The sequence below is a fragment of the Phaeoacremonium minimum genome (assembly GCF_000392275.1).
Source record: "Phaeoacremonium minimum UCRPA7 unplaced genomic scaffold PA7_03_scaffold_408, whole genome shotgun sequence".
NCBI lineage: Eukaryota > Fungi > Ascomycota > Sordariomycetes > Togniniales > Togniniaceae > Phaeoacremonium > Phaeoacremonium minimum.
Window position 1 is genome coordinate 25,306 of NW_006921310.1, and position 24,293 is coordinate 49,598.

The 24,293-nt window shown below is 49.4% G+C and overlaps 6 protein-coding genes across 6 annotated transcripts; 3 read left to right on the forward strand and 3 right to left on the reverse strand.

Annotated features, from left to right (window-relative positions):
- Positions 1 to 2,306: 2,306 nt before the first annotated feature.
- Positions 2,307 to 5,589, reverse strand: UCRPA7_5207 (putative potassium sodium efflux p-type atpase protein; the record flags this gene model as incomplete). The annotated part of the gene is made up of 5 exons (XM_007917754.1): positions 2,307 to 3,068; positions 3,158 to 4,138; positions 4,256 to 5,161; positions 5,210 to 5,336; positions 5,396 to 5,589. The coding sequence occupies 5 exons, from the start codon at positions 5,587 to 5,589 to the stop codon at positions 2,307 to 2,309; spliced, it is 2,970 nt and encodes a 989-aa protein (XP_007915945.1).
- A 9,534-nt stretch (positions 5,590 to 15,123) lies between these two features.
- UCRPA7_5208 (putative short chain dehydrogenase protein) lies at positions 15,124 to 15,543 on the forward strand (the record flags this gene model as incomplete). The annotated part of the gene is made up of 3 exons (XM_007917755.1): positions 15,124 to 15,165; positions 15,230 to 15,388; positions 15,439 to 15,543. The coding sequence occupies 3 exons, from the start codon at positions 15,124 to 15,126 to the stop codon at positions 15,541 to 15,543; spliced, it is 306 nt and encodes a 101-aa protein (XP_007915946.1).
- A 2,838-nt stretch (positions 15,544 to 18,381) lies between these two features.
- Positions 18,382 to 18,825, reverse strand: UCRPA7_5209 (hypothetical protein; the record flags this gene model as incomplete). The annotated part of the gene is made up of 1 exon (XM_007917756.1): positions 18,382 to 18,825. One exon carries the CDS (start codon positions 18,823 to 18,825, stop codon positions 18,382 to 18,384), a length of 444 nt encoding a protein of 147 aa, XP_007915947.1.
- Positions 18,826 to 19,436: 611 nt separating this feature from the next.
- On the reverse strand, positions 19,437 to 20,105 carry UCRPA7_5210 (putative methyltransferase protein; the record flags this gene model as incomplete). Its single annotated transcript, XM_007917757.1, has 1 exon — positions 19,437 to 20,105. The coding sequence occupies one exon, from the start codon at positions 20,103 to 20,105 to the stop codon at positions 19,437 to 19,439; it is 669 nt and encodes a 222-aa protein (XP_007915948.1).
- Positions 20,106 to 20,776: 671 nt separating this feature from the next.
- On the forward strand, positions 20,777 to 21,776 carry UCRPA7_5211 (putative hypoxanthine guanine phosphoribosyltransferase protein; the record flags this gene model as incomplete). Its single annotated transcript, XM_007917758.1, has 3 exons — positions 20,777 to 20,809; positions 21,050 to 21,475; positions 21,606 to 21,776. 3 exons carry the CDS (start codon positions 20,777 to 20,779, stop codon positions 21,774 to 21,776), a joined length of 630 nt encoding a protein of 209 aa, XP_007915949.1.
- A 1,528-nt stretch (positions 21,777 to 23,304) lies between these two features.
- UCRPA7_5212 (putative dehydrogenase protein) lies at positions 23,305 to 24,267 on the forward strand (the record flags this gene model as incomplete). Its single annotated transcript, XM_007917759.1, has 2 exons — positions 23,305 to 23,596; positions 23,774 to 24,267. The coding sequence occupies 2 exons, from the start codon at positions 23,305 to 23,307 to the stop codon at positions 24,265 to 24,267; spliced, it is 786 nt and encodes a 261-aa protein (XP_007915950.1).
- Between the last annotated feature and the right edge of the window lie 26 nt (positions 24,268 to 24,293).

Below are 24,293 nucleotides of genomic sequence, written 5' to 3' on the forward strand. Positions count from 1 at the left end.
TCTGGACATGATGCCGTGTCTTGGCACGGCGAACGAGTGTGTGTCCGGAAGTGTCGTCGTGAACGAGTTGCATCACCAGGGCCGCTCGAGGAAAGCGGCTCCCCCGATCTGATAAAAGAGAGCGATCCGATCATGGTGGCTCTCTTGGCACTCAAGCTTTCCCATGTCGTGCAACCCAGTTGAACCCACCGGGGACCCTCGTGGCACATCTCAAGGACGGCCATCCTTCCAGCGTTGCGCTAGAGGAATACGAGCCCTGGTCATTGAAGTTCATCCTTGCCCCATTAATGGCGATCATCGCTGCGAGTGGCAGCAGCATCCTTGCCCCTGGTACCTGGGCGTCTGGGGTATACCCGGTCTGGGCTTGGCGGTGCGTCTTAGCCTCCCCCTTAGTGTTATTCGATTTTTCCACAAAAGGGGCAAGGCTGCTCGGCGACAGGCGACCGTGACGTACGCCGTAGCATCCGGAAATTAGCACTTTTCACGTTGATGGGTGCAAGTGGGCTTCTGGTTCGGCACCATCGGCACCGCCAGTGTGCATTGGGGGCGCCTACTACACAGTAGTCTCGCTAGTTATCGATAAATGAACATCAGCGTGCCCAGGCGTCTCCAATGCCCCATCCGCGGGCTCACAATGGTGGCCGCTCCATCGCGACCTGCTAGCCGTTAGCACAACGTGCACAGCCAAAGAGGGCTCGAGGCGTGCCGTTCGAGCACGCGCGAGCTAAATTACTGTGGCTTGTGGCTGGCTGGGGACCAGTGTCTGACTACGTAATGTGAAGAGACCTCGAATCACAGCATTGAGACGAAACACGCCGCTACTCGATCTATTTGCGCATTTATTTTTCGTTCTGGAGAGGGTTACGTCCCCTGAGAACACCCGCCGAGCTGAAAAGAACGTGGACTGTAGCACAGGAGAGCATACACACGTGAGCCAGACTCCCTCCAGCAAGCACTTGGCCGCAAAACACCAAGAAATCCCAAGAGTTTTCCAAGACAAAACCCCCACCTGGCCACCGGAGCATCTTTGTGCGGTAGACACACTATTCTGCAGTAGCGGTAGGTCTATTGACGATCTACACGACCACTGCCCCTCATGGCCGCGTTGCGCTGTAGCCATAGTATGTATCATGCAGTTGAGGATGGTTCGATGATACCACATCTGTCTGCACCTATCGCCTTCCAGACTTGATAGAAGTTCATCTTGTTGAGACTTGACAGCCAGTCTATCTATCTTTTCACCGGTTAGGGGAGGCCGACTCGCCTGGGCCACGCGGCGACCACAAAGTATTTCCGTACCCCGCCCGGCCCGGTTGGTCCCGTTCTCATACAACGAGACAGCACGTTGTCCTCACGACAAGGTGGCTCCAAGAGAGAGAAAAGTCTAGCCAAGTATGGTATTCGGAGAAAGGTCTTGCTCCATCGACACGCTCCATTCCATCTTTCTGAACAAACGCTACCGGACTTTTTTTAAAGTTCGCTAAGCATATTTGGAAGCTAGAATGGAGCAGTGAAATGGCAATGTCGCTTCACCCAGGTTTCCAGGATGGTGAAATGCTAGCAAAGGAGTATCCACTGACCCTCTTCACCAAAAGTCCATGTCCCTGTCCTGCGTGATAGAGCACCTGCAGGCTGCATCTGGTCGAGCACACGTTCGTTGCAGTCTATGGTCGATCCTTTCTATTTTTACTTTACTCTACATATGTAGCCGAATAGAGCGACTGAAGTGGCATGATTATCAGCCAGTGCAGTGTGGTTACCCTGAGATTCCGATGATGGCAGACATGTTGAGACGTGCTTGACGTTGTTATCTTACTTTTTCAATCTCTCAAGCGAAGGATTCATGTACCCGACCCTCAATTACTAGCACAGCCATCGCTGTGGAGTCACACACATACACATGCTCCGGGTTACACTGCTAGGTACCGCCTTTATGAATAAACGAGCGTCTTATTTGTATTGAAAAGCAGAAGTAATATGGGCGCTCTTGACCTAAGGATTGAAAGAAATCCAGGTTGTCTGAATTATGAGCATCATCCCAGTGTTTTAAAGAACGTCAGGTCTGGCAATCCTGCAATGTTAGCCAGAGATAGCAAATTGCCCAAGATTATACAACCTATGGGCGCCGATGAGAGCAGAAAGAAAATGTTAAAACGACATCAGAGACGACGCTTCAAAGCTAAGCCGAAAGCTTGCTATTCAATTTAGCATGCAAGCTCAGTACCCGGGTCAGCAGAACACGTGGTACAGTACGCCGTGCAACAGTCTCGGGTTCTTGCCGAGACGAGACGCCGAGATGACGAAGGTTAGACAACGCTCCCATTATCGTCACCGACAATTTTCGCGGCTCCGATTCCGTAGTGGCGCTTGATGGCTTTCCACATCTCGACGATGGCAACGTACACGACCACTGAACCAGCCACAAGACCCCACTCCCAGCCGATTCCTCCGTGTTTAAAGACTTCGTGGTCCACGAACGGCAAGTACACGACTGGAAAGACGATGATGAAACCGGCGGTCTGCGCACCGAAGAGGAACTTATTTTGCCATACAGTTCGGAACACCGAGAAAGGGCCACGGTATGCTTCAGGGTGCATGTTGAACAACGAGCGGGTGAAATGCTTGCATTCCCATGCTGTGATCAACAACAAGAAGGTAAGAGTGGCGTATGTAGCCGCCCGAGCACGGAAGACGATTCGGCAGGAATCATTCCACCCCTCGTTGCAGTCATCACCGAGAAATTCGGGTCCGGATACGCCGTACACGACACTCGTAAACGTAGCCAGGCACAAACAACCCATAGCAGTACCGTAGACAAACTTGTCTGTGATTAGTTCACGTGTGAACACACCAACCCGGAGGTCATGGGGAGGGCGTCGCATAACATCAGGCTGTGCATCTTCTAGACCCAATCCAAGCGCCAGGAACGAAGATGTTACTAGATTAGCCCAAAGAATCTCGATAGGCGACAACGGAAACACAGAAGCGCCAGAGTGGTCCTTGAATGCCAAGCCAACCAGGAGGAGGATGACTTGCGCGATGTTCGAAATGAGGAGGTGTAGAAGAAACTATACGGATACGTGTTAGCAGGATGTGATGATTACTACCGCTTCAATATGCTCAGCACAACGAGGCACTGATAGCACTGCGCCTTTACCTTCTGGATATTGTCGAACAGTCTCCTTCCTTCCTCGACAGCGGTGACTATCGAGGCGAAGTTGTCGTCAGTGAGGACCATATCTGCGGCCTCTTTTGCCACATCACTGCCATTAAGACCCATTGCAATACCAACATCGGACTTCTTCAGGGCTGGTGAGTCGTTTACACCATCACCTGTCATGACACAGAAAGCTCTTCTGCGGTGCATGGCCTCGACCATGCGAACCTTGGTCGAAGGACTGCATCGAGCTAAAACTAGAGGTAGGTATTCCATGGCGTCAATCTCGGCGTTTGTGAGAGCGTCGAAAGCACTAGCTTGCATGATAGCAGTGCTGCCTTGCGTCGAAGCTATGTCTCCCTTCAGAATACCGACCTCCTTAGCGATAGCCGTTGCTGTCTTGACATGGTCTCCTGTAAGCATATGGACAGTGATACCAGCCAGTTGGCATTTCTGTACAGCAGGCGCGCTTTCAACGCGTGGTGGATCGTAAAGGCCGGCGAGGCCAACAAAGTCAAGGTCGCGTTCGGCCTTGTCTCGCTCGTCCAGCCGGTCCGAGGTTGCTGAGCGTCTTGCCACGCAAAGAACTCTCAATCCTTCAGCGGCAAGTCGGTCTGCTCTCAAATTAATCTCAGTTCGCTTCTCGTCTGAGACATTGAGGAATGGTAGGATAGCTTCGATGGCGCCTTTCGTATATGCCGAAAGTTGCGAACTGCTCTGTCCACCATAAACCACTGTCATTCTCTTGCATGACGAATCAAATGGGAACTCCGATACCAGGTGAATGTCCTCAGTATTGAGCAAGTCCAGTTTTCCCATTCCAAAGCGTGTAGAGAATACCTGCAGGGCAATTTCTGTCGGTTCACCAAGTCCACTCCAGGCACCTCTTTCATCTTGAGCGACGGCCGCATTGTTGCAAAGCGCGATGGTTTCCAGGAAGACTTTGAAAGTTGGGGACTCCACAGCAAAGTTTGACTCCAACTGAGCTTTTCTATTACTCGACAGTGGTTCTCCATTCCAGTGTATTGTGCCGCTAGTAGGATCGAATGGATGCGTTGAGTTATGCACTGAGACCTCGGTCCCATCGCAGAGCCACACCTTTTTAGCGATCATCTTTCCTTGGGTTAGAGTGCCAGTTTTGTCAGAGCAGATGTTCGTGACACCGCCAACTGCTTCAAGAGCCGCCAATTTTCGCACAATGACGTTTCCCCTGGCCATGGCTTTAGTCCCTAATGCCGTCGCAATAGTCAAGACCGCAATCAAGGACTCAGGAATAACGGCCACTGCAACGCAAATGCCATAAATAAGGACCTCGTCATTGACCCTAAAACGACTGACCGAGAAAACAATGATCGCAAGTGTAATGGCAAGCGCAAAGAGCAGCAAAGCGAACTTGCTTAGAGAAATCTGGAGGGGAGTGCCGTCAAGACCGAGGAGAACCCGAACCTTCTCTTTGAAGTGGAAGACAAACTTAGCAAATCCTGTTTTGCCTTCACCGCTCCTCTTGGCTTGCCTTAAGAGATGTGCAATCTTGCCAACCTCGGTAGCCATGGCTGTAGCTGTGACAATGCCAGTCGCTCGTCCTCGGGTTACTGTGCTGGCCGAGTAGACCATGTTGGTGCGGTCTCCGAGGGGCACATCTTGCTCGTGCAGGATGCGCTCTGAATGCTTACTCACGGGGAGAGACTCGCCAGTCAGGAGCGCCTCATCTGTAGACATATTGATGCTGTCGGCTAAGCGTAGATCGGCCGGGATTACATCGCCGACCCCCAGCATAACAATGTCACCAACAACAAGGCTTTCCGCTTTGATGGTCTCGGTTCGACTATCTCTGATGACTTTGCACGTAGGGGCAGACAGAGCATAAAGTGCCTGAATGGTTTGTTCCGCGCGATAGTCTTGGATGAATCCCACAACAATGTTGAGGAGGATCACAGCGCATATGATTGCGCCTTCGATGTGATCGTTTATGGCGAACGACAATATTGCCGTGATAACAAGAACCTACAAATCAGATTCACGTACACGAGGTTGAATCTTCACTTCACTTACAAGCGTCAAGCTATTCGAGACCTGTCTCAAGAGAATCGTCCAAAGCGATACGCCTTTAGCTCCCTCCACCTTATTCGGTCCATCCTTCTGGAGGCGATTTGTAGCTTCGATGTTGGAGAGGCCATCTCTGTGATGTAGGGTTTAGTAATGGGCCATCCTAGCGAACTACAGCAGAATACAACATACTTGATATCGGTATTGAGAAATGCACAGATGTCGCTGGCAGGAAATGTATGGGCTGACTCCGGGGCAAAAGCAACACTCAATCGCAAAGTTGATGCTTTCTCGGATTCCACCTCAAGCGTAGTGGGGGGACTCTTGAGGCCACATATAGGAGGCTCCGTTTGGCCCTCGACCGTAGATTCGTCTTCGTTGCCCATTCAATATGGAGTTGCCGCAAGTGTGCAATCGTTGTGAACAGACCGGGCCACGTATCCGGTGCGGTACGGCCCCTCTTCTTATAATACCCCGCCTCAATGTCGTGACGCAAGATGTACCAGCTGCGCTTATCTGCAAGCGGTCATCTGCGGCTTGGCCGGGGCGGTGACTGGCCTGTAACAGAATTCCGGAGCTGCGAGCCAAGATCTCGGCGGTCTTATCACCGGTAACAATGTGTTCAGTATCTTGCCCAGGAGCGGGGGTCTAGTGGCAGTGCACTACTTGGCGGTCTTAACCGCGCGATTCTGCTACTAAATTCTTGTCACCTGCTGTATTCGTTTTCCTTCACGTCGTCAAATTCTTGTGACTGCCAGTATCCCCGGTTTCTTGTGTCAGTAGAATGGGAATGAAAAGCTCTCATTCTGGAATCAGGATGTAATCTATGCAAGCTATAAGGTGATAATGTTTGAGAGTACATACTTGCATGACGCAAGTGGTAGAGTGAGTCGCCAAGAAAGTGCCAATGTCTGAGCGAGTCATGGTGGCCAAACAACTAGGCTTTGCCATCTTCCAAGCCTGCGACTAACCAGCACCATACACAAGGGCATTTTTGTGTTCGACGATCACGCGATCCGAGAGCTTGCTCACAAACGAATGATGTGACGCGTTCTGCTATTCATTTCCTGCTGAGATGAGTATTGAAGTGAATCATTTCTTGTTCGAAATTACTAGGAGATGGGCCAATGTTGAAAGTAATGGGATATTAATAAAAGAAAATGCAGAATCTTCTTGAAATATCCGGCTGTTTGAACTCAGACTAAAATGTACTTGAATCTCTGCATTCTCAATATTGGGAAGATTATATAGGTCTTGATTGCTCTACGGGCCTTTGCACTGGATTATAAATCAGATGCACAAATATGTAGTTCTTGCCCCATGCACGCTATTCTTAAAGCCTAGATTCGCATCGAGGCAACAGTTTTAACGCTCAGATTCACTTCTAAGAAGTCTGAAATTGGTGCTCCAATGTCTCTAGTGAAATGTAGTATATATAGCTGCTAGCCACTTTATAAAGCGTTGACCCAGTCAGAGCTCTCCTTCACCCTAATTTGACGTCAAATTTTCCAGCTGAAACTTGCTTGTGGGCCTCAATGGCAGACCTGACTTGCTGTATGCCATATCGATCATGTTCGCCTGCGCGAGGCTATCGTTGCTGCTGACCATAACCCTGAACCTGCTCTGCCACGAATATGGTTGACGAATTGCTCTAGTTGATGACCGTAAGATGTCCAGGAAGGCTCGCTTGGCTGATCAATACCAGCGTCCTTGAATGTGAATACTTTCCGAGACTCCTTTCTTGTCCATCGCTTCACGATATCACCACTCTCGGTGTTCCTGACGATGAACACATCTTCAATTTGGATACAATGATAGACAGCTGCTACGAGAAAGTTATTCAACGTGAGCCTGCGGGTTTGGAACTTCTTCTCTCCCGGTCGAGGCTTGCTATCCTCTACTGGGATCTCTTCGTAAACGACTGTGACCTTGAAGGTGGGCAAAGTGAATACGCTTGCCCGCAGATCCATACATACTTCGCCAACGACACCACAGCGGAAGGTTGCCTCAGCAGCTTCATCGCACAAGTCGTATGGGGGTGGAGGAAGTCGAACAGTACATTTAGTACATTCTTCGGGCTCGGCACCCGTGACTTGCCGTAGGACATACATCACGTGTGTGCCGAGATCAAGCATGTTGCCACCTCCCAAATTATAATCAAAACGAATTCCGCTCTGAGGGATCATGTAAGAAGGCAGCTTTGCGACAGAGGTAATAAGCTCTAGGTTAGGACGCTCGACCAAGGAAAAGCTTGCCACGTTGGCTGAAATCGATAGTGAATAGCCTCTAACAGCACTGAAGCGTTGGGCTTCTGCAGTAACGGAGACCGAAATAATGCTTCAACCTCTATCGCGTTGACTACTGCAGGCTTTTCTAAGAGGACATGCTTTCCCTTGGCGAGGGCTTTCAAAACCCACTCGTAGTGTAGACCGGATGGTAACGCGATATAGATAGCATCGATTGATGGTTCGCTGAGCATAGCTGGAGATACGTGGTTTAGGAACTTCCCAGAGTTTGTGCCCAACAAATGACGGGCTTTATTGCAGAAAATGTGGGGTATCCCGTGCTTTTTGGCCTACGCTTCTGCCTTACCCTTGTCTCGAGCCGGTACAGCTTGGATAAACACTTCTGGGTGCGATTTGGAAGGTTGTATCAAAGCTGTTGGCCTACATGCATGCAGATTAGCATCTGAGACAGATTGTGAGTGTGTAACTTACACGACATTGGCGGCCCCAAGGATGCCAAATCTCAGGGCATTTGGGTCTTTGGGAGGCTGAGGCGAGAATGAAATTTGCCAATTGCGAAAGGCAAAATCAAGTATAGAAGCCATCTAGGAATTGAGAATTTGTTAACACCTGTCTCAATCCCTTGACGTTTTCTTTTTCCAGTCTTGGAATGGACTTTACAAATCAACTTCGTTGGCAATGTCTCTTGCACTCTTATTTATAACGGAATCGATAGGGGTACTAGTAGCCGTTGCGTATTAGTGTGGTTGGATTACATTTTTACCTTTTATGGCCTAGCGTGAAGTTGAGGCATGACTCTCGACAGTCGCTCTCTGTCTTTTTTAGTAATGCGAAAGTAAATTGCTCTTTCTGATGCTCACGAGCTCAACCACGAGCCTCATGTTCAGTCTTGATTTATCTGGTCCTAGGAAGCCGAACTCATCAATCTATATTCCCTGAATTTGCGCCCACCACTGATATTTGCTTCCAGCCAGAAGCATGAAGTACGCGTCACCATTGAGATCAATTTCCAGTGAATCCCCCACGGCTGGCGATGAAAGAAGGCAGCGAAAGCGCATACAGAATCGATTGAATCAGAGGTCTTTCCGTCGGTGCCTCCTGCTTCCATCTTCTGTTGGTCTCATTGATGAACTAATCGTTCTTGTTAGGACTCCGTAACCAAGACAAAGAGGCTCTCAGGGCTTCCGCGGTCAAGGCCAAGCATTGCCGATATCAAATTGATCGGTGGCGACTCGACGAAGAGGAGTATTTCGCACCGCAGATGACCAACCGCGGTGCGGTCTCAGAAAACGAACGTCACGTTGCTTCAAACCCTTTGGATACATCATTGATGACAACATGGTTTCCTTTACCAGCTGATCACTTACTTCATCTTATCAAGTACAATGTCTTTAGAGCGCTTGCCAAGAATAAAGCAATGCTTGAATGTTTGGCAGTTCAATACCACACAGCTAACCTACAAACACCAGCCGACCCCACGGTATTTCCCAGCTATTCGGTTATTTTGCCAGTGGCACCACATCTTCCTGGCTGCCTCATGCCAACGTCAATCCAAATGAATGTTGTTCATTCAACATGGATTAACCTTCTTCCCTTTCCAACAATGAGAGACAGTTTAATCGAGCGGGAATCTGAGTTTGGCCATTCAGATTTCATCAAAGACTTAGTTGGAGAGTTAATCAACCTACACATTTTCTCGTCGAAGCCAGTAACCTCAAGATCGACTAGAGTCAATGAAGGCATAGTTAAACAAAGACTCATTGATGAGAATCAGACCACCGATACATCAGCGGGTCTTGTTGTATGGGGAGAACCGTACAGAATAGATAGCTGGGAGGCGACCCCTGGGTTTTTGAGGAAGTGGGGATGGGCTGTGGGAGACTGTCATGAGTTAGTCACCTCAACCAACCGTTGGAGGGAATCGAGGGGTGAAGCGCCATTAGAAATCTCTATCGTTTCTATGAGACCTTAATGTAGGAGTCTTTAAGAAGACTTGTTACATACATTTCATGTCGTCATAATGTGTCAATGGAGCTACGCATACACTCTTTACCTGAACTGGACAATGCCTTCAAAAAGTTTACAGCGAGTATGTTGCAAACAATCGATACCTTTATAACTACATCTCACGTTCCACTTTCTTGAAAATACATTCAAGTTTTCCAGCTTTAAGAATCAACTGATTACTCGATTCAGTGAATATTCTTCTGCCGTCTTCTCCTGGGGCAAATTCAAAGTCGTAATACCAGACTGTATAAGCAAGCACAAGTCGAAGTACCGTGAGAGCTAACCGTCTTCCGACACAATTAAAGGGACCTAGGCCATGAATCTTAGGGAGCAACCCTCCGATGATGAGATAAATGGTGACTCACCTATTAAAAACGGATGAAAGGCTCGTTTGTCAATCACCAAGTCTGGTCTTGTTGTCCACCGTTCTGGGATGAATTCGTTGGGCTGTTTGAAATATTTGGGGCCTTGACACGCATTTATTGTCAGCATCCTTCTTTGATATTGCAAACAACAAGGCTTACTTCTATGCATTGCATGTATGCCAACAAAAACAGTAATGTTCCCAGGGATGTACTGCCCGTCCACAATAATGCCTTCTGGAGGAGTGCTTCTCGCGCCATTGTTGCATACTGAATTGTACATCCGCATGGTCTCATCAATGATAGAATTAAGGAGTGGCAAAGCACTTGCGTCATTTTGTGTAAATTCCGCCGGAATCGTTTTGCCGAATATGGTGGCCAACTCTTCTCGTAAACGTGCTCTTAATGATTCGTCTTTAGCAAGATAGTAAAAACAATGGGCCAGAGCTGCGGCTATAGTATCGGTCCCACCAATCATGATTGCCTGGGAGTCTGAGTATAAAACGTCCCGGTTGATGAAAGCCTGGGGCTTTTCAGCCTTGTAATCCTCGAGAAAATATTTCATGATATCCTCCTTATCCTCGCTGTCATTCTACGTTGAACATTAGCTTCAAATCGATTACAAGATTAAGCCAAGTAACCTTTTCTCGTTCATCAGCTATACGGCATGCAAGTCCTTCGAACTCTCTCTGCTCGGCGCTTAAGTCAAGGTCCTTGGATAATGCGATCGGCCAAGTCAACTGCCCAATATTTCCAATGGCTGCAAATGACACTTCAATCAAATGAAGCATTCGATCAGCATTTCCAGACTTGATGGTTCCAAAATCGGTGGAGTATCCCACTTTCCCCATGTTGTCAAAAGGGATAAGTAGGGAGTAATGAGATGTATCGATGGGATCGCTGCCAATTGATCTTATCTTGTCCAGCCAGCTGTGGCATATTTCGCGAGCATCTATCTCATATTTCTGCAGCGCTTCAAACGTAATCAGATTGATTCTTGGCTCTAAACATCAAGCTGATCAAATACCTTTGCCATTCATTGCTCGGTCCCAGACTTGACGACGCCATCGGTGCTCTTCCCTATTTAAAATCGAGTCGAGATTTTGGGCTCCATGGTAGTTCACGAAGTCATAAAATGTGTTCTTTTTGCTTGTCTTTGCTTGTGCTCCGTGGATCTTCTGCTGGGCATCTATGGATACTAATAAGAGCTCATTTGGTGCTAAATCTTGAGTAAGCAAGCGATTAAACATTCCGTCAGTGGAGCTGAATACCTATTCGAATGATGGAGCTCCCATATCTTTCGACCCATTTAGTCTGATGGATATGTAAATGCTTCGCGATCCAAACATTGTAGAGTTTGGAGATCTTTGCTGGGAATGGGCCCGGGAAGTGGCGAAGGGGGTGAAAGAAGATGCGGTAGATGATAATACTAGAGTAAAGTGTTACCAAGTATGAGGTAGCTATGGCCAAGGTATGTACAACGCCTTTAGCCAAGCCCCATCCTATGACGGACCCTATCAGGAGCAAGGATCCAGATACCACATGAAATACCAAAATTCCGACAGTTCGAGGCACTTTGTTATCGTGAATATAGTAAAGGAGGTGAGACGACACAGCAAACCCGGTGGCTATCAGGCAGCTCAATGCCAGGTTCTCCGTGGGTTGTCTGAACAGTCCAAGTAATTCCATTTTGTCTACTACGTGAGAAGAATCTGAAATCCGATGCAGCTGCTTACTCAAGTGACGGGCAAGGCCTCCTAAATAGGACATCTTTTATTGCCACTGAGTCTTACAATTTTTCATGTGACTGATCGTTGACCGCTTTGATCCGATGACACGCTCCATTGCACGACATGCTATTAAAACATTTTACCATGTTTGTGCCATCAGTACAACCAGATTCCACATCATCTTTTATGATTGTGGGGCATGAAAGGTTGTATTGGCCATTGGAATCACCCAAAGAAGCAAGAGGTGGTGACAGAGTCAACAGCCATTGGCCAGCTAGGATCAGGGGTAGTCATCTTGCTCCGGGGATCTCGCGATTTGAAGCCTCAACCATCGCCTATATTCCCGGGTTGCTCCCTACATTAGGTTTATTGCAATGACATAATTGGTTGAGAAAACCAATGGTGGTACCCATGTAAGTTATCAATGCCCGGTTACGACTACTGTGCATTAGCGCTCAGCACTCTTCGAACTGCCGAGGCCATCGCTTATTAATACCAAGTGGTCGGCATGCACAATCCCCTCGGTGCGGCCGCACTGCAGGGATGACCAGATACAATAAGCAGCTCGCTGAATGGGACCCGGAATCGGTCATAAATACAGTGGCCCTACGTGGCCGTTTCCTCGCCATGGAAACCAAGGATGGGCCGATACTGAGTAAAATATTTCAGTCATGGAGCTCTACTGTAATCTTGAAGATTCATATATCATGCTCGGACATTACTCTTTCCAGTGGCCAAGAATGCTAGGCTCTGGATAAAGCTATCAGCTCCGATACGGTTACAGCAGTCCAGAACCGGATCCGAGCCCACCTCTTCTGTGATCCATTATGACCTGACCCAATACCTTCGGCCATTTGTTTGGAAGTTTATTCAATTGCGCTCGCATCGAGTAATGCGAATCCTCGTTCAGACTAGTGCTGGTAATACTTCCGAGGCTGTGAAGACCAAGTGCAATTTGTGCCTGTAATCCAGGTATCGCTCGGCATCGTTTCCAACATGAAGGTCGTCAAATGCCCACGCCGTCTTCAGCATGTCAGTCACTTGGATCAGGGTGCTCGGCGACATGGATAAGATGAGGTCGCTGTGCAAGCCATGAACGAGTTCTTTCGCGGTGCCCGTCACGCGATCTATCAGATCCAAGACTTGCCTCCTCCTTACTTCCGTGGTAGCTTCAATACCAAGCACAAAGAGCGCGAACGGCAAGTTGCCCCTCTTCAAGGCGCTAAGGCCCATGACCTTGTCGTCGAAGACGTCTGCCAAGATTGACGTCACAATCGTGGACACTCCTGACAGATGTCGAGCCATGCGCATGAAGTAGATCCAGATTGCGCCAAGGAATAGTCTTCTTTGTATTACCACATTGATGGCTTCTTCGTCGCGCGGGTGAGAGGGTACTGCACGAGCATCGTTCTCAGCATTCATATAGGCCGTTGAAATTCGGGCCTCGAGGGCAGCTAATGTCTTCTGGTGGCGTTCTGAATGGTAACCTTGTTCTTCAGGTTCTTTAGCCATATCGATCACATCGGTCAGCAGCTGAACCTCCTCTGTCACACAGCCATTGAAATGAGGTAACTACATGAAGTAGGTAAATTAGTCATTCTGTGTACACTAGCATATTTAATGTTTCGGAACTCACGGTAAATACCCCACGACATTTAAAATTGACGATCTTGCCTTTGAACTCTACCTGGGTGCTTTCTAGTAGTGATCTTGGTCTTTTCCAGTGAATCAAGCTGAAGCAGGACATGCCATTATGATAGTGCACACATCGATAGAGTAGTCGGATGTCTGGATCTAATTCCGGTTTCTTTCCTTCATATGTACTCATTAACAGAGTATTGATGCCGCAGACAAAGAGACACCAAAGGGTGGTGGCGTTGACCGCAAGTGCTACCTATAGGAATGACGTTAATCTAAGCTGCCAAAGCCTGGTATAGGATTGTTTAGGAGAAAGTCGCACCTCCACTCGGCAAAGCAGAACGGCCGCTGCCATGTGTTGCATGGCCCTTGCATTTGTGAAGTTTCCTCTGCTCGCACATTGCTGGAGAGCGCTCAGTGCGGATGATTTCAACTCGATTGCTTTTTCCGGATGACTCTTGCAACGGTTAATGCATGCTAAAGACAGGAGCGAGTACAGAACGGCTCGCGATGAAGGACTGTCATCGGTAAGGGCCAGCTTCATCATAAGGTCTCGGAGATGGTTCGCTCTGCCATCGAAACTTGGCAATGTCGGGGAAACGACTGCGTAAACTAAGCAAATTGAGTCAGATTTTACTACTGAGCACAAATGAGTTAGACTGGCTACAGCTTACAATATGATAGGACTTTTGGTCCATCTTGAACGTCATATAGGATGGGGGGGAGAGAAGAAGGATGGTAGGGTATTTGACCGAGTTGCGGTGTAGTGCGATAGTTAATCAACCCTAATATCGAGCAATTGTCCTCTTAGTACAATGCATGGGACAAGAGCTGCGCTCCTGTAAGGCTGCTCACCTGACGATGTTATATCCAGCAAGGAGCGGTACGCTTCCATGTGCCAAGTGGACACATTCAAGAAATGTGCTTTCGCGAATCTCGATGCCTGAGATAATCGTGCAGACGCAGGTGCTACCATGAGACGGCGCCGGTCCTGCTTCTTGGGCCATGATAATCTAAACGACTCACGCACACACTTGCGCTGCGACCGACGGCAATTATTGCAGATGGGACCGTTTCGATCACATTTGATTCGGCGATCTGTTGTAGCAAAATGACAGCGTAGTCAGTCAATTGGCACCTTCCAGTATGTAATGCCGGCTTGGGTACCTTTACAAGTCCGACATCCCTTCCTCTCACTCAAAGTTGCCATGTTACCAAATCCGGTCTCGTACAGGACGGCAGCTGGGCTGGTGGTATCAAGGATTTCAAGGATTTCACTACTAGACGTGGAGATACTGGACACAACTGGATCCCGAATGAAGCAAAGGTGAGGCAAGAAAGTGCAATATCTTGCCTCGCCAGAAAATAGGCAACTTTGCTAGGAGCCGAGTGCAGGGCTTGTGTGATAAAAGTACCAATCGCCAGTAGGCTATTGGCTAAGCAGCGATGACAAAGCCTGGCTTCTCCACTCATTCTAGGAAGAATGGCAAGAATGCGCGAGGTCTTACACTGTCGACCAATCAGCGCACGCGAGCCAGTACCTCCGGCCAGACCTTGGATATTCTCGCCCCCGTCGGTCGCCGTGGTGGTTTCCCTGCTTAATCATCAGCCATCATATTTCCGAGGTGAACCCACATCACCGGTCTTGTAGATACTCTACAGTTGACACGACGGGAGCTACGGTTGCCGGCTGATCAATCTCGCAGAAAGTTACTCGTTTATAACGGTTCTAGGCTCGAGTGCAGTCGTGATGCTTATACAATGGTTCATGAGGGCAGATGAGAAAATGTCTATATATTTCAAGAGGGCGTAAGTTCGAATTGTAATGAAATATATTATTGAGCTTTCCAAAAAAAACCAAAAATATAAAAAAAATCAAGAATTAGGCATCGTCGCTCCGGAATTAACAAAAAAAAAACTTTGTCACTTGTCATCAAATGCCTTCTTACGCGGTGACAGGCGCAAACCGAGGCATCGGAGTATGTTGCTCTCGTATCTCGACCGGATTGACAACCTACATGTAACTAATTCCTTCCAATATAGTTTGCGTTGATTGATCAACTATCTGCGGATCCCACGAATGTCGTATTTGGCCTGGTACGAAGTGTTCAGGCTGCCCAGGAGAAGGTAACAAAGCAGTGGCCGGAAAGAAAGAATATCCACATTATTCATGGTGACCTGAGCGATCTTGCCTCCTTGGAAGTAAGTTGCTAAGTCACTGAGAAGTTTGTTTCATACTAACCACACCAAAGTCTGCCGCAAAATATGTATCAGCTACGACTGGTGGCGGCCTGGATGTTCTCATAGCTAATGCTGCTGCTGGAAATTTGGACTTCAAATTTATCGATGAGGAGTAGTACCATTTTGAGCATCTGACTTGTCCCAATAGAGAACTAATCAAAAGCAGTATTGCGGAAGATCGAGCAAGGTTCGATGCAGACATGTCATATCATTTCAATGTCAATGTCATCGGCAACATTCATCTGATCAACTTATTTGTTCCTCTGATCAAGCGCGGAGGCCTCAAAAAGATTCTTGTGGTATCTTCAGGAATGGGTGATCCGAACTTTGTTGTGGAGGAGAATGTTAAAATGCAAACACCATACGCCGTCTCTAAAGCTGCACTTAACATGGCAGTTGCCAAATATCACGTCCAGTACAAAAGTGAGGGCATCTTGATCATGGCTATATCACCCGGCTTAGTTGAGACTGGGGGATATGATTCATTTGAAAGTTTGTCTGCCATTGCTCTGATAATTAAGTCTTTCAATCTAACTGGAGGAAAGAAACCCCAAAGTTCTTTGCAGATTTCGAAGCGATGGGTGCTATAATGAAGAACTATGCTGAGCCAGACTTTAAGGGGCCTATTACTCCTGAAGAGTCCGCCAAGTTGGTATTGGGAGTAGTGAACAAGGCTACAATCGAGGAGAACGGAGGGAAGATGATCTCTCACCTTGGCACTTGGAGATGGTTGTAAATGAGATAATGGAGTAATCAATTCATTAGACAATTTTTTTGGGTTTGAGAGAAGAGGACTATGACATAACGTGAACTACGCAGAAACATTGGGAAACGAGAAAAGACAAAGAAACTGTATTGGAGATGTGGACGGAACTTGCCTGAGACTCGCAAGAATATGATCATGACAATGCTCCTAGTGCACGGTTTCCATAATCTAGCGCAGGCTAGGCAATCACGAGGGTGAGAAAAGTCCGGAGATGATACACAAGCTACCAGAATCCAAAACCAGCATTCGGAAGCTATGAAAGACCCAAAATATCAATAAGGCCAGGGGTTGCATTCAGCCTGAATCCGGTCCCGCATCTGTGCCACCGCTGGTCTCCCCGCATTGAGGCGTACCGGGCACTAGGAACTGCAAAGTCTATCGAAATGATACGCTACCCGGTTTTTGGACCGCACAGACGTCAGATTCAAGCATTGAATGCTGCCTCTCCGAGCCTCCATGACTTGGACTAGGTGGCAAGGTCCAGACGACAGCCGGCTATACGTGGTACAATACCAAGAATTTGCAGGGTTCAGGCACTGAGATTCCACCAAGTAGAACAATAACCATGAATTCAACGATCTACTAAAGACCGATGTCACTCCTCATGTCTCGCACTGGTGACTTCGTGATGTTGAGAACTTTGACTTTACCCGGTTCAGCAGGCTGAGGACGTGGCTTGGGATAGGAGGCAGGCCAGTTGAATGTGAACCCGGCCGTCCTAGATCACGGAGGAGTGGAATGTAACCGGAGTGCAATTCCGCAAGGATAGTGGGCTTTGAGGAAGTCAGAAGATTTGACATTGAAGGGTGACATCAATTTACAGTTCAAAGCACTGGGGGTATATAACACAAGTCAGATTCTTTTCTCTCACGTCTGCTTATCTCCAGAGCAAACAAATAACATAAGTCTTTTCAACACGCCGAACCATTGAATATGTGGCCGAGCCCAAAAACCGCGTTCCTCCTTCTAGCCCATTCGCTCCTGAGCGGCGCGTCGCCCGTCGAGCTTGATGAACGCCAGTCATGCCCTGACATTCACGTCTTTGGTGCCAGAGAGACAACAGCATCTCCCGGATACGGATCATCAATCACCGTCGTCAACCTAATCCTCAATTCTCATCCAGGAGCTACGTCGGAGTCCATCACCTATCCTGCCTGTGGAGGCCAGAGCTCTTGTGGCAGCATTAGCTATGCCAACTCTGCAAATACGGGTATTACCGCTGTGGCGTCGGCGGTGAATAGCTTCAATAGCAGATGTCCCAACACGCAACTTGTGCTTGTGGGCTACTCGCAGGTAAGTTCAGTAATCCATGGATCTTCGCGCATTCAATGCTGACCTTCCATCACAGGGAGGCCAGATTATGGACGATGCTCTTTGTGGTGGTGGAGACACTGGTGCAGGTTACTCCAACACGGCGGTTCCCATCTCTGCTGCTGCCGTCAATATGATTAAGGCGGCGATCTTTATGGGTGATCCTCGGTTCATCGTTGGGCTTCCATACAATGTTGGAACGTGCAAAGCGCAAGGAGTAAGTCATACATCAGTCCCTTTGGCCTTTAGGAAACGAGTTGACATGTAGTTACAGTTCGATCCTCGTCCTTCAGGATTCAGCTGCCCATCCGCAAGCAAGATTCAGTCATACTGTGATGCTGCAGATCCCTACTGCTGCACTGGCAGTGATGCAAACACTCATCAGGGTTACGGTACTGAGTATGGTCAAGCTGCACTGAACTTCGTCAACAGTAAGCTCAGCAGCTCAGGGGGTGGAGGCAGCACAACCACAACGACGGCGTCTACTCCTGGCAACACATCGCCATCCGGGAGCTGCTCCGCTTTGTATGGTCAATGCGGTGGATCGGGTTGGACTGGTGCAACTTGCTGTTCTCAGGGAACATGCAAATACTCCAACGCTTGGTACTCACAGTGTCTTTAAATGATCGAGGAGAGTCGGAAACTGTGCTTACTTTATGCTGGGGGATGTTTCATGTCACTTAGGTTTCACTACCATTCAAAGAAAGACTGAAGCTATCAGAGTCATTGTTTGTTCAGTTTCGATTGCAACTGATCTTGAGCTATTGTGAAATGCAGACTTCGTTCCGTCCCTCCCTTTCAACAGTCCATGCTAGCAGCTAGATGATGCCCTGCGGGCCATCCTCCCTGATGTTAACAAGCAGATGAAGGCCAGCGCTCAATCCCGAGGAGCCCAGCGATTGCCAGGCTTCCAAGTGCTGTCATAGACGGGCATGAGGCAGAGAGGGTCGAGGGGGTGGTTGCTGTACATGCTGGCCAGATAGTGGCGAGCAGGATGGGCGAGCTCCAGGCGTTTCTTGATCGACTCCCGCTCGAGCTTCAGGCGCGCATTGTTGTCCTGAGCCGCCTGCTCGATGCAGATTCGGCACTGAGTCTCGTGGATCCAGTGAGTGCCGTAGGAGTGGTTGTCTGTGCCACACAGGCCGTGAGGCGTGAGGTTGCATTTGTTGATGTCCATGCCAGCCACCTTGTTGGGATAAAGGTGCGGGCACTTGCGGATCTCGATAGCCTCGTCACAGACCATGTACAACACGACCGACTCGATGAGGCGGCGGCAGCTCTGATTCTCGCAGACCCAGTTGAGACGAAGAATTCCGCACATCTTGGCGTTTTCAAGAGAAGGTGAGAAGTTGAGAGATGGTGAGTGAGTTGGCTGAGGGCGTTAGATACCATATCAATATAACCTGAGAAGAAAATAGATGCATACTCACGTCGGAATCACGAGCCGACGGTGATGAATATTTGTAATTGAAGATGACTTAACTGAACTGACTGCAGGGCTGTAGACCGATACAAAGCTCGCCAATTTGCCGAGTAGATGATGCAAACGAACTTGGCGAAGGACTCGAATGTCGACGCGTCGAAAGTCTTGTCTTCAAGGAAGTGGTGAAATAATCCTGGAAATTGAAAAGGAAGGAAAGAGAGGGGACTGGCTCTTTTGTTTTGAAATTGGATAATGATCCATGAAAGAAGCGGGCTGTTTTGCCTCCAAATACCACCGCCCGGGTACTTCACCTCCTTACCACAGCCTTAGACCAGGCAACGATCTGGTTCAGTCAGGTTCACAAGAGAGGATGAAATATCAATTTGGAGAGGTAGGTTTGTGGGAAGATTGCTTGAAGGTTTCGATAAAGCTTGCTGACTATGTGAAGAGCGGCCGTGAATCTCATAGCACCTCAATGGGGCCAACTTCAACCAGCCTTTAATCATAGTTCATACAACTGACTTCTTAGCAATGACCCAGAGAAATGAGGCATCGACATGGTCTTTGGTTACCTCGCCGACAACAACCTCGAGCCCGGCCTTCCGCACCTGCTCAAGACTTGTGTCGGCTCCCCAGCCAGACCAGAACATCCAGCCCTTCTCATGCAGCCACTTCTCATTGATGGCTGCGTCCATGGCTTCGGCCGAAAAGTTGATGAGGATATGACCGCCTGGCTTCAACCATTCGACGATCTTCGCAAGCAGCTGAGTCTGCTCTTCGCGTGGAAGATGAATCACGCTGTAGAAACCCAACACAGCTTCGAAGGAGGCTGCCGGAAAGTCAAGAGACATCATGTCGCATTCAACCCATGTAATTCGATCCGTACCCAATTTCTCCTTGCCCAATGCGATCTGGGCGCTGGACAGATCATTGGCGGTCACGGCGGCGATGCCGGGAGTCGCAAGAAGCCTCTCTATCACAGGAACCCCAGCTCCACATCCTAACTCAAGCACGGTAGCGTTTTCCTTAGGGAGGAGCGGCAAGAGTTTGTCGAGATAGACGACTCGAAACTCCGAGTTCTTGACAGTCCACGCATTGTATTCGGGGGCAATAGCATCATACGATGCCTTCAGCCTCGCTTTGAGGTCCTCTGGAGTCTCCTGAACTGACGATGCCATTATACCGTGGGGTTGTTGTTTTCTGAGGACTTGTAGCTTGGGTGTTGTCTAGAAACCGAAGAAGGTTCATGAATTGTGTTTCAACTTTTCCAAGCAAGAGCCTCAGAGTCCCTTCTAACGCTTCAGGGAAACCATTTGACTTGTACTGTTATGTGTACCGGTCATTGGAGAGAAGGGCTCTTTACTTATAGCCCATTGCCAATAACATCACATAAATCTCCTCGATTTCTCGATGGGGAAAGATCCTTTTAGAGAAGTTAGTCATACCGAGTGGCCGGTTGGATGCATTGCCGGTGGTTTTAGCGGATGGCATCATTGGGTCTATCGGACTGTCCATCTTGAAAAGCCCAGGGTTAGGGTTCGCCTGCAGATGGCGGGTAGCGGCCGAATCCGATAAGGTTTTAGCGTGCCTGCCTTCCTTCCGTTAGGCTGCACTGAACTGAACTGAACTGCGGGGTGGGATGGGCTTTTTTCTTTTGGCGGGGCTGCCGAGAGCCTCGAGACAGCTTCAGAAAAAAAAAAAATTCCTCGGTGAACTTGTAATTCGGTCATCCCAGGCATCGTGCCCTGCTGCTCTCCCTTTCCCTTTGCTCCTTTGTGTCCCTCTCCTCTCCGTGCGCCTCTTTTCGAGATCTCATACCCGAAGTGCCTCTCCTCAGACAACCGCCAAGATGGTGACCAAGATCTACGTGACGTACAACGATGTAAGTCATCATCCCTGCCTCGAGCCTTGACTCTGGCGTTTGCTTGTCTCAGCAACCCCGCGACGATGAGTGTTGCCTGTGTACCCCGCAGCGTAGGACCAACATCAACAAACAACAACAAGGACAATACCAGGGACACCGTCGTCCTGTCTCCTATTTTCTATATCATACGCAACATGCATATACACGAAGAAAACGTTTGACGAGAGCCGCTGCTAAACTCGCAATGCCCATCGCCAGGTCCACAAGCTGTGCCAGGAGGCCGCCCCTCCCATCCTCGAGAAGTTCAAGCCCACGCTGATGATCGCCATCGGCGGCGGCGGCTACGTACCCGCGCGCATCCTGCGTTCGTTCCTCAAGAAGCCCGGCTCGCCGAACATCCCCATCCAGGCCATTGGCCTGTCGCTGTACGAGACGCTCAGCACCGACGACCAGGTCGAGGAGCCCGGCACAAAGGTCACCCGCACCCAGTGGCTCGACCTCAGCAGCCTCGGCGAGATGAGCAACCTCATCGGCAAGCGCATCCTCATCGTCGACGAGGTCGACGACACCCGCACCACCCTCGAGTACGCCGTCAAGGAGCTCGAGAAGGACGTCGAGGCCGCCCGTGTCAAGCTTGGCAAGAGCGAGTCCGAGAAGACAGAGTTTAGCATCTTCGTCCTACATGTGAGTATACACGATCCTCTAGACACCTAGCTACCCACCTACCGCCTCGGGACGTGGCTATACCTTGGCCATCCGTGTTGGGTAGACTGCATGAGGTCGATTGGTCGCTGACACATGGCCGGTCGTACAGAACAAGGATAAGACCAAGAAGGGAACCCTGCCGAACGACATGATCAACGAGGGCCGCTACATGGCCGCCCGGACCGTCGGCGATGTCTGGATCTGCTACCCCTGGGAGGCGACCGACATTGACGAGCACGATAAGATGTCGAAGGAGCAGAAGGCGAATGGGACAAACTAGAGTTTTGAGGCGGCGTTTGGATGATGACAATAGACAAGGCTTGGAGAGCAAGACAAAAGGTCACAATACATGCATGCACTCACTCTTAAGATGACAGAGGACTCGGCACTATAGACTCGTGTAGCAGCTGACAGAGCGCATCGGAGAGTTGTGACATGGGGTACCACCTAAGAGGTAGGGGAAGGCCGCTTCACAGATGGCTACACTTTCAAATCTCTCGGCTCAGACAGAGAGACGTAGATTCGGCGATAGCAGGACGCGATCACGATGCATTCTTGAAGAGCAAGGATCTAAATAAATCTCCTGATTTTTGTCTCCGAAGAGACCCATTCGCCGGAACTCACTGTCATCACTGCGCGTTCTCAACTTCCTCTCCTGGCAGCGGTCGTTGTCGCTATCTCCTCGTGCCTGTTCATTCGGCGGCTCTCATCGCCGTCGAAGGGCTGGGCTGAATCAGCGCGGCCTTTCCGCCCTCTCGGTTGTCGACGGGACACGGCGGGTCCTCCTGTAAGAAGTGGCACTGCTAGAATCAGCATACCACAGATCGCACGTTCATTTGTGCCTGATCATGATTGATTTTTTTTTACCCCAGAAAGGTATTATGAGGCAAGTTCTATCGTAGTCTTCTCCCATGTTGCAAAATTACCAATTGCTGCAGCCAGCCCGCCATCTACCCGCCGTTTGTCATGAACGGTGTATGTGTGAATTCCGCATGTATGCATCCCTCGGCGGCCGCCGGTTCTTTGAGGCTCGGCGGGCAGGGGGCACCACCAACACCGATGCCAATTATCATCGACCTAGAAGCCTTCTAGAAGCGCGAAGTCGACGCTATGTCATTAATGATTACTTGTTGTGTCCTAGTCTGGTGGCGTTTTGGCGTTTCAGCCTATGGGTAATAATGATTTGCACAGGGCTGATAGCGATCAAGAGTGGCTCGTAGGCTAGAAAGGGGCAAACGTCTCGTCGGATCGCGAGCCGACTTAGATTATGACGGTACACCCATATGCCGCTCGATGGGTCGGTCAGATAGAGATATGGCGTGTCAGAGATTCTATATAAGATGTCGTCTCCTTAGATCCGATGTGGTATGCAGTTCTTAAGTTCGACGTATTGAATTTCTGCCCTGGCTAGCCGAATCAACACACCCAGCAGCTTCTCATTAGCCTTCAACATGTTACTCAAGAACATCGACGCTCACGATTCTAATTCTGGCGGCCGGGCTGCGCAAGAAGAAGTAGTTCTAGCTCCTGTGTATTACTTCTCTGAGCCGAAGGCAGCCATCGCCCGTTTTCAGAACCGCTTCCCACACGTCAAGTTCCTATGGCATACTATGCAAGATAAGTTTCACGTTGACGATGGACAAATACCAGATGGTAAGTCAATGGTTTATTCCTTCTCTAATCTCGGAGTCCGTCCATCGTAGAAGTATGAAAAGAGGAGCCAGTGTTAACTCATAACTTGTAAAGAGGACTGGCGCAGGGCTACCATCCTCCTCACATTCGGTCACTCTCCTAGAAGCCTCTCACAAATGCCAAACCTCAAATTCATTCAACTGCTTAGCAGTGGCCATGACCACATGCTCAACACACCCGTGTTTTCAGATCCTTCCATCCCTGCAGCCTCGTCTTCTGGCGTCGCAGCTCGTGCGATAGCGCAGCATTCCGTCCTTCAGATCCTCTCCTTCGCACACAGCTACCCCAAGGCACTGCAAGTCCTGGAGAAGAAAAAGCACTGGATAGAGGCCGATGAGTGGCCGTTCCAAACAGTGCTCGAGGGAGCAAGAGTCGGCATTATGGGTTATGGAGCGATCGGCAGACAAGGTGAGTAAATTCAATCGCGAATTTTGTCCTTCCCCTTTCTCTTTTTTTGTTCTCTCCTCGTCTCGAAATATCTCACTGAACCGTCGAAAGTCGCAAGAATCCTTCACGCGATGGGAATGCAAATCATCGCCTGTGCTGCCGAGCCTCTATCGACACCTGAAAGCCGGCGTCACACAGGCCTCGTTCTTCCTGGCTCGGACGACGCCGCGATGGGCGACCGGGAGGGTGTGCTGCCCTCTGAATGGCACTCGGGCGACACGAAAGCGAATCTGCACAAGTTCCTTGGAGCCGATCTCGACTACCTAGCCATCTTTGCCCCCCTGACGGAAACAACAATGCACTCCCTCGGCAGGGAGGAGTTTGATCTACTCGGACAGCAAAAGAAACCGTTCCTGTTGAACGTATCGCGCGGGAAAATCGTCGTACAGGATGAGATGATCGCCGCGCTGAAGGATGGTCGACTGGCGGGTGCCGCGCTTGATGTGGCGGACCCGGAACCTCTACCGGCGGAGAACGAACTGTGGCGACTGCCGAACGTGACGCTCACGTCGCACATGGCGTGGGCATATAAGGAGTACATGGATGATGCGCTGAAGATCTTCGCGGAGAACTTGGCGCGGCTTGAGAAGGGTGAGAGACTGCTGAACGAGGTGGATCGCAGGACACATTGACGCTTTGCAATGATTTGACGAATGGC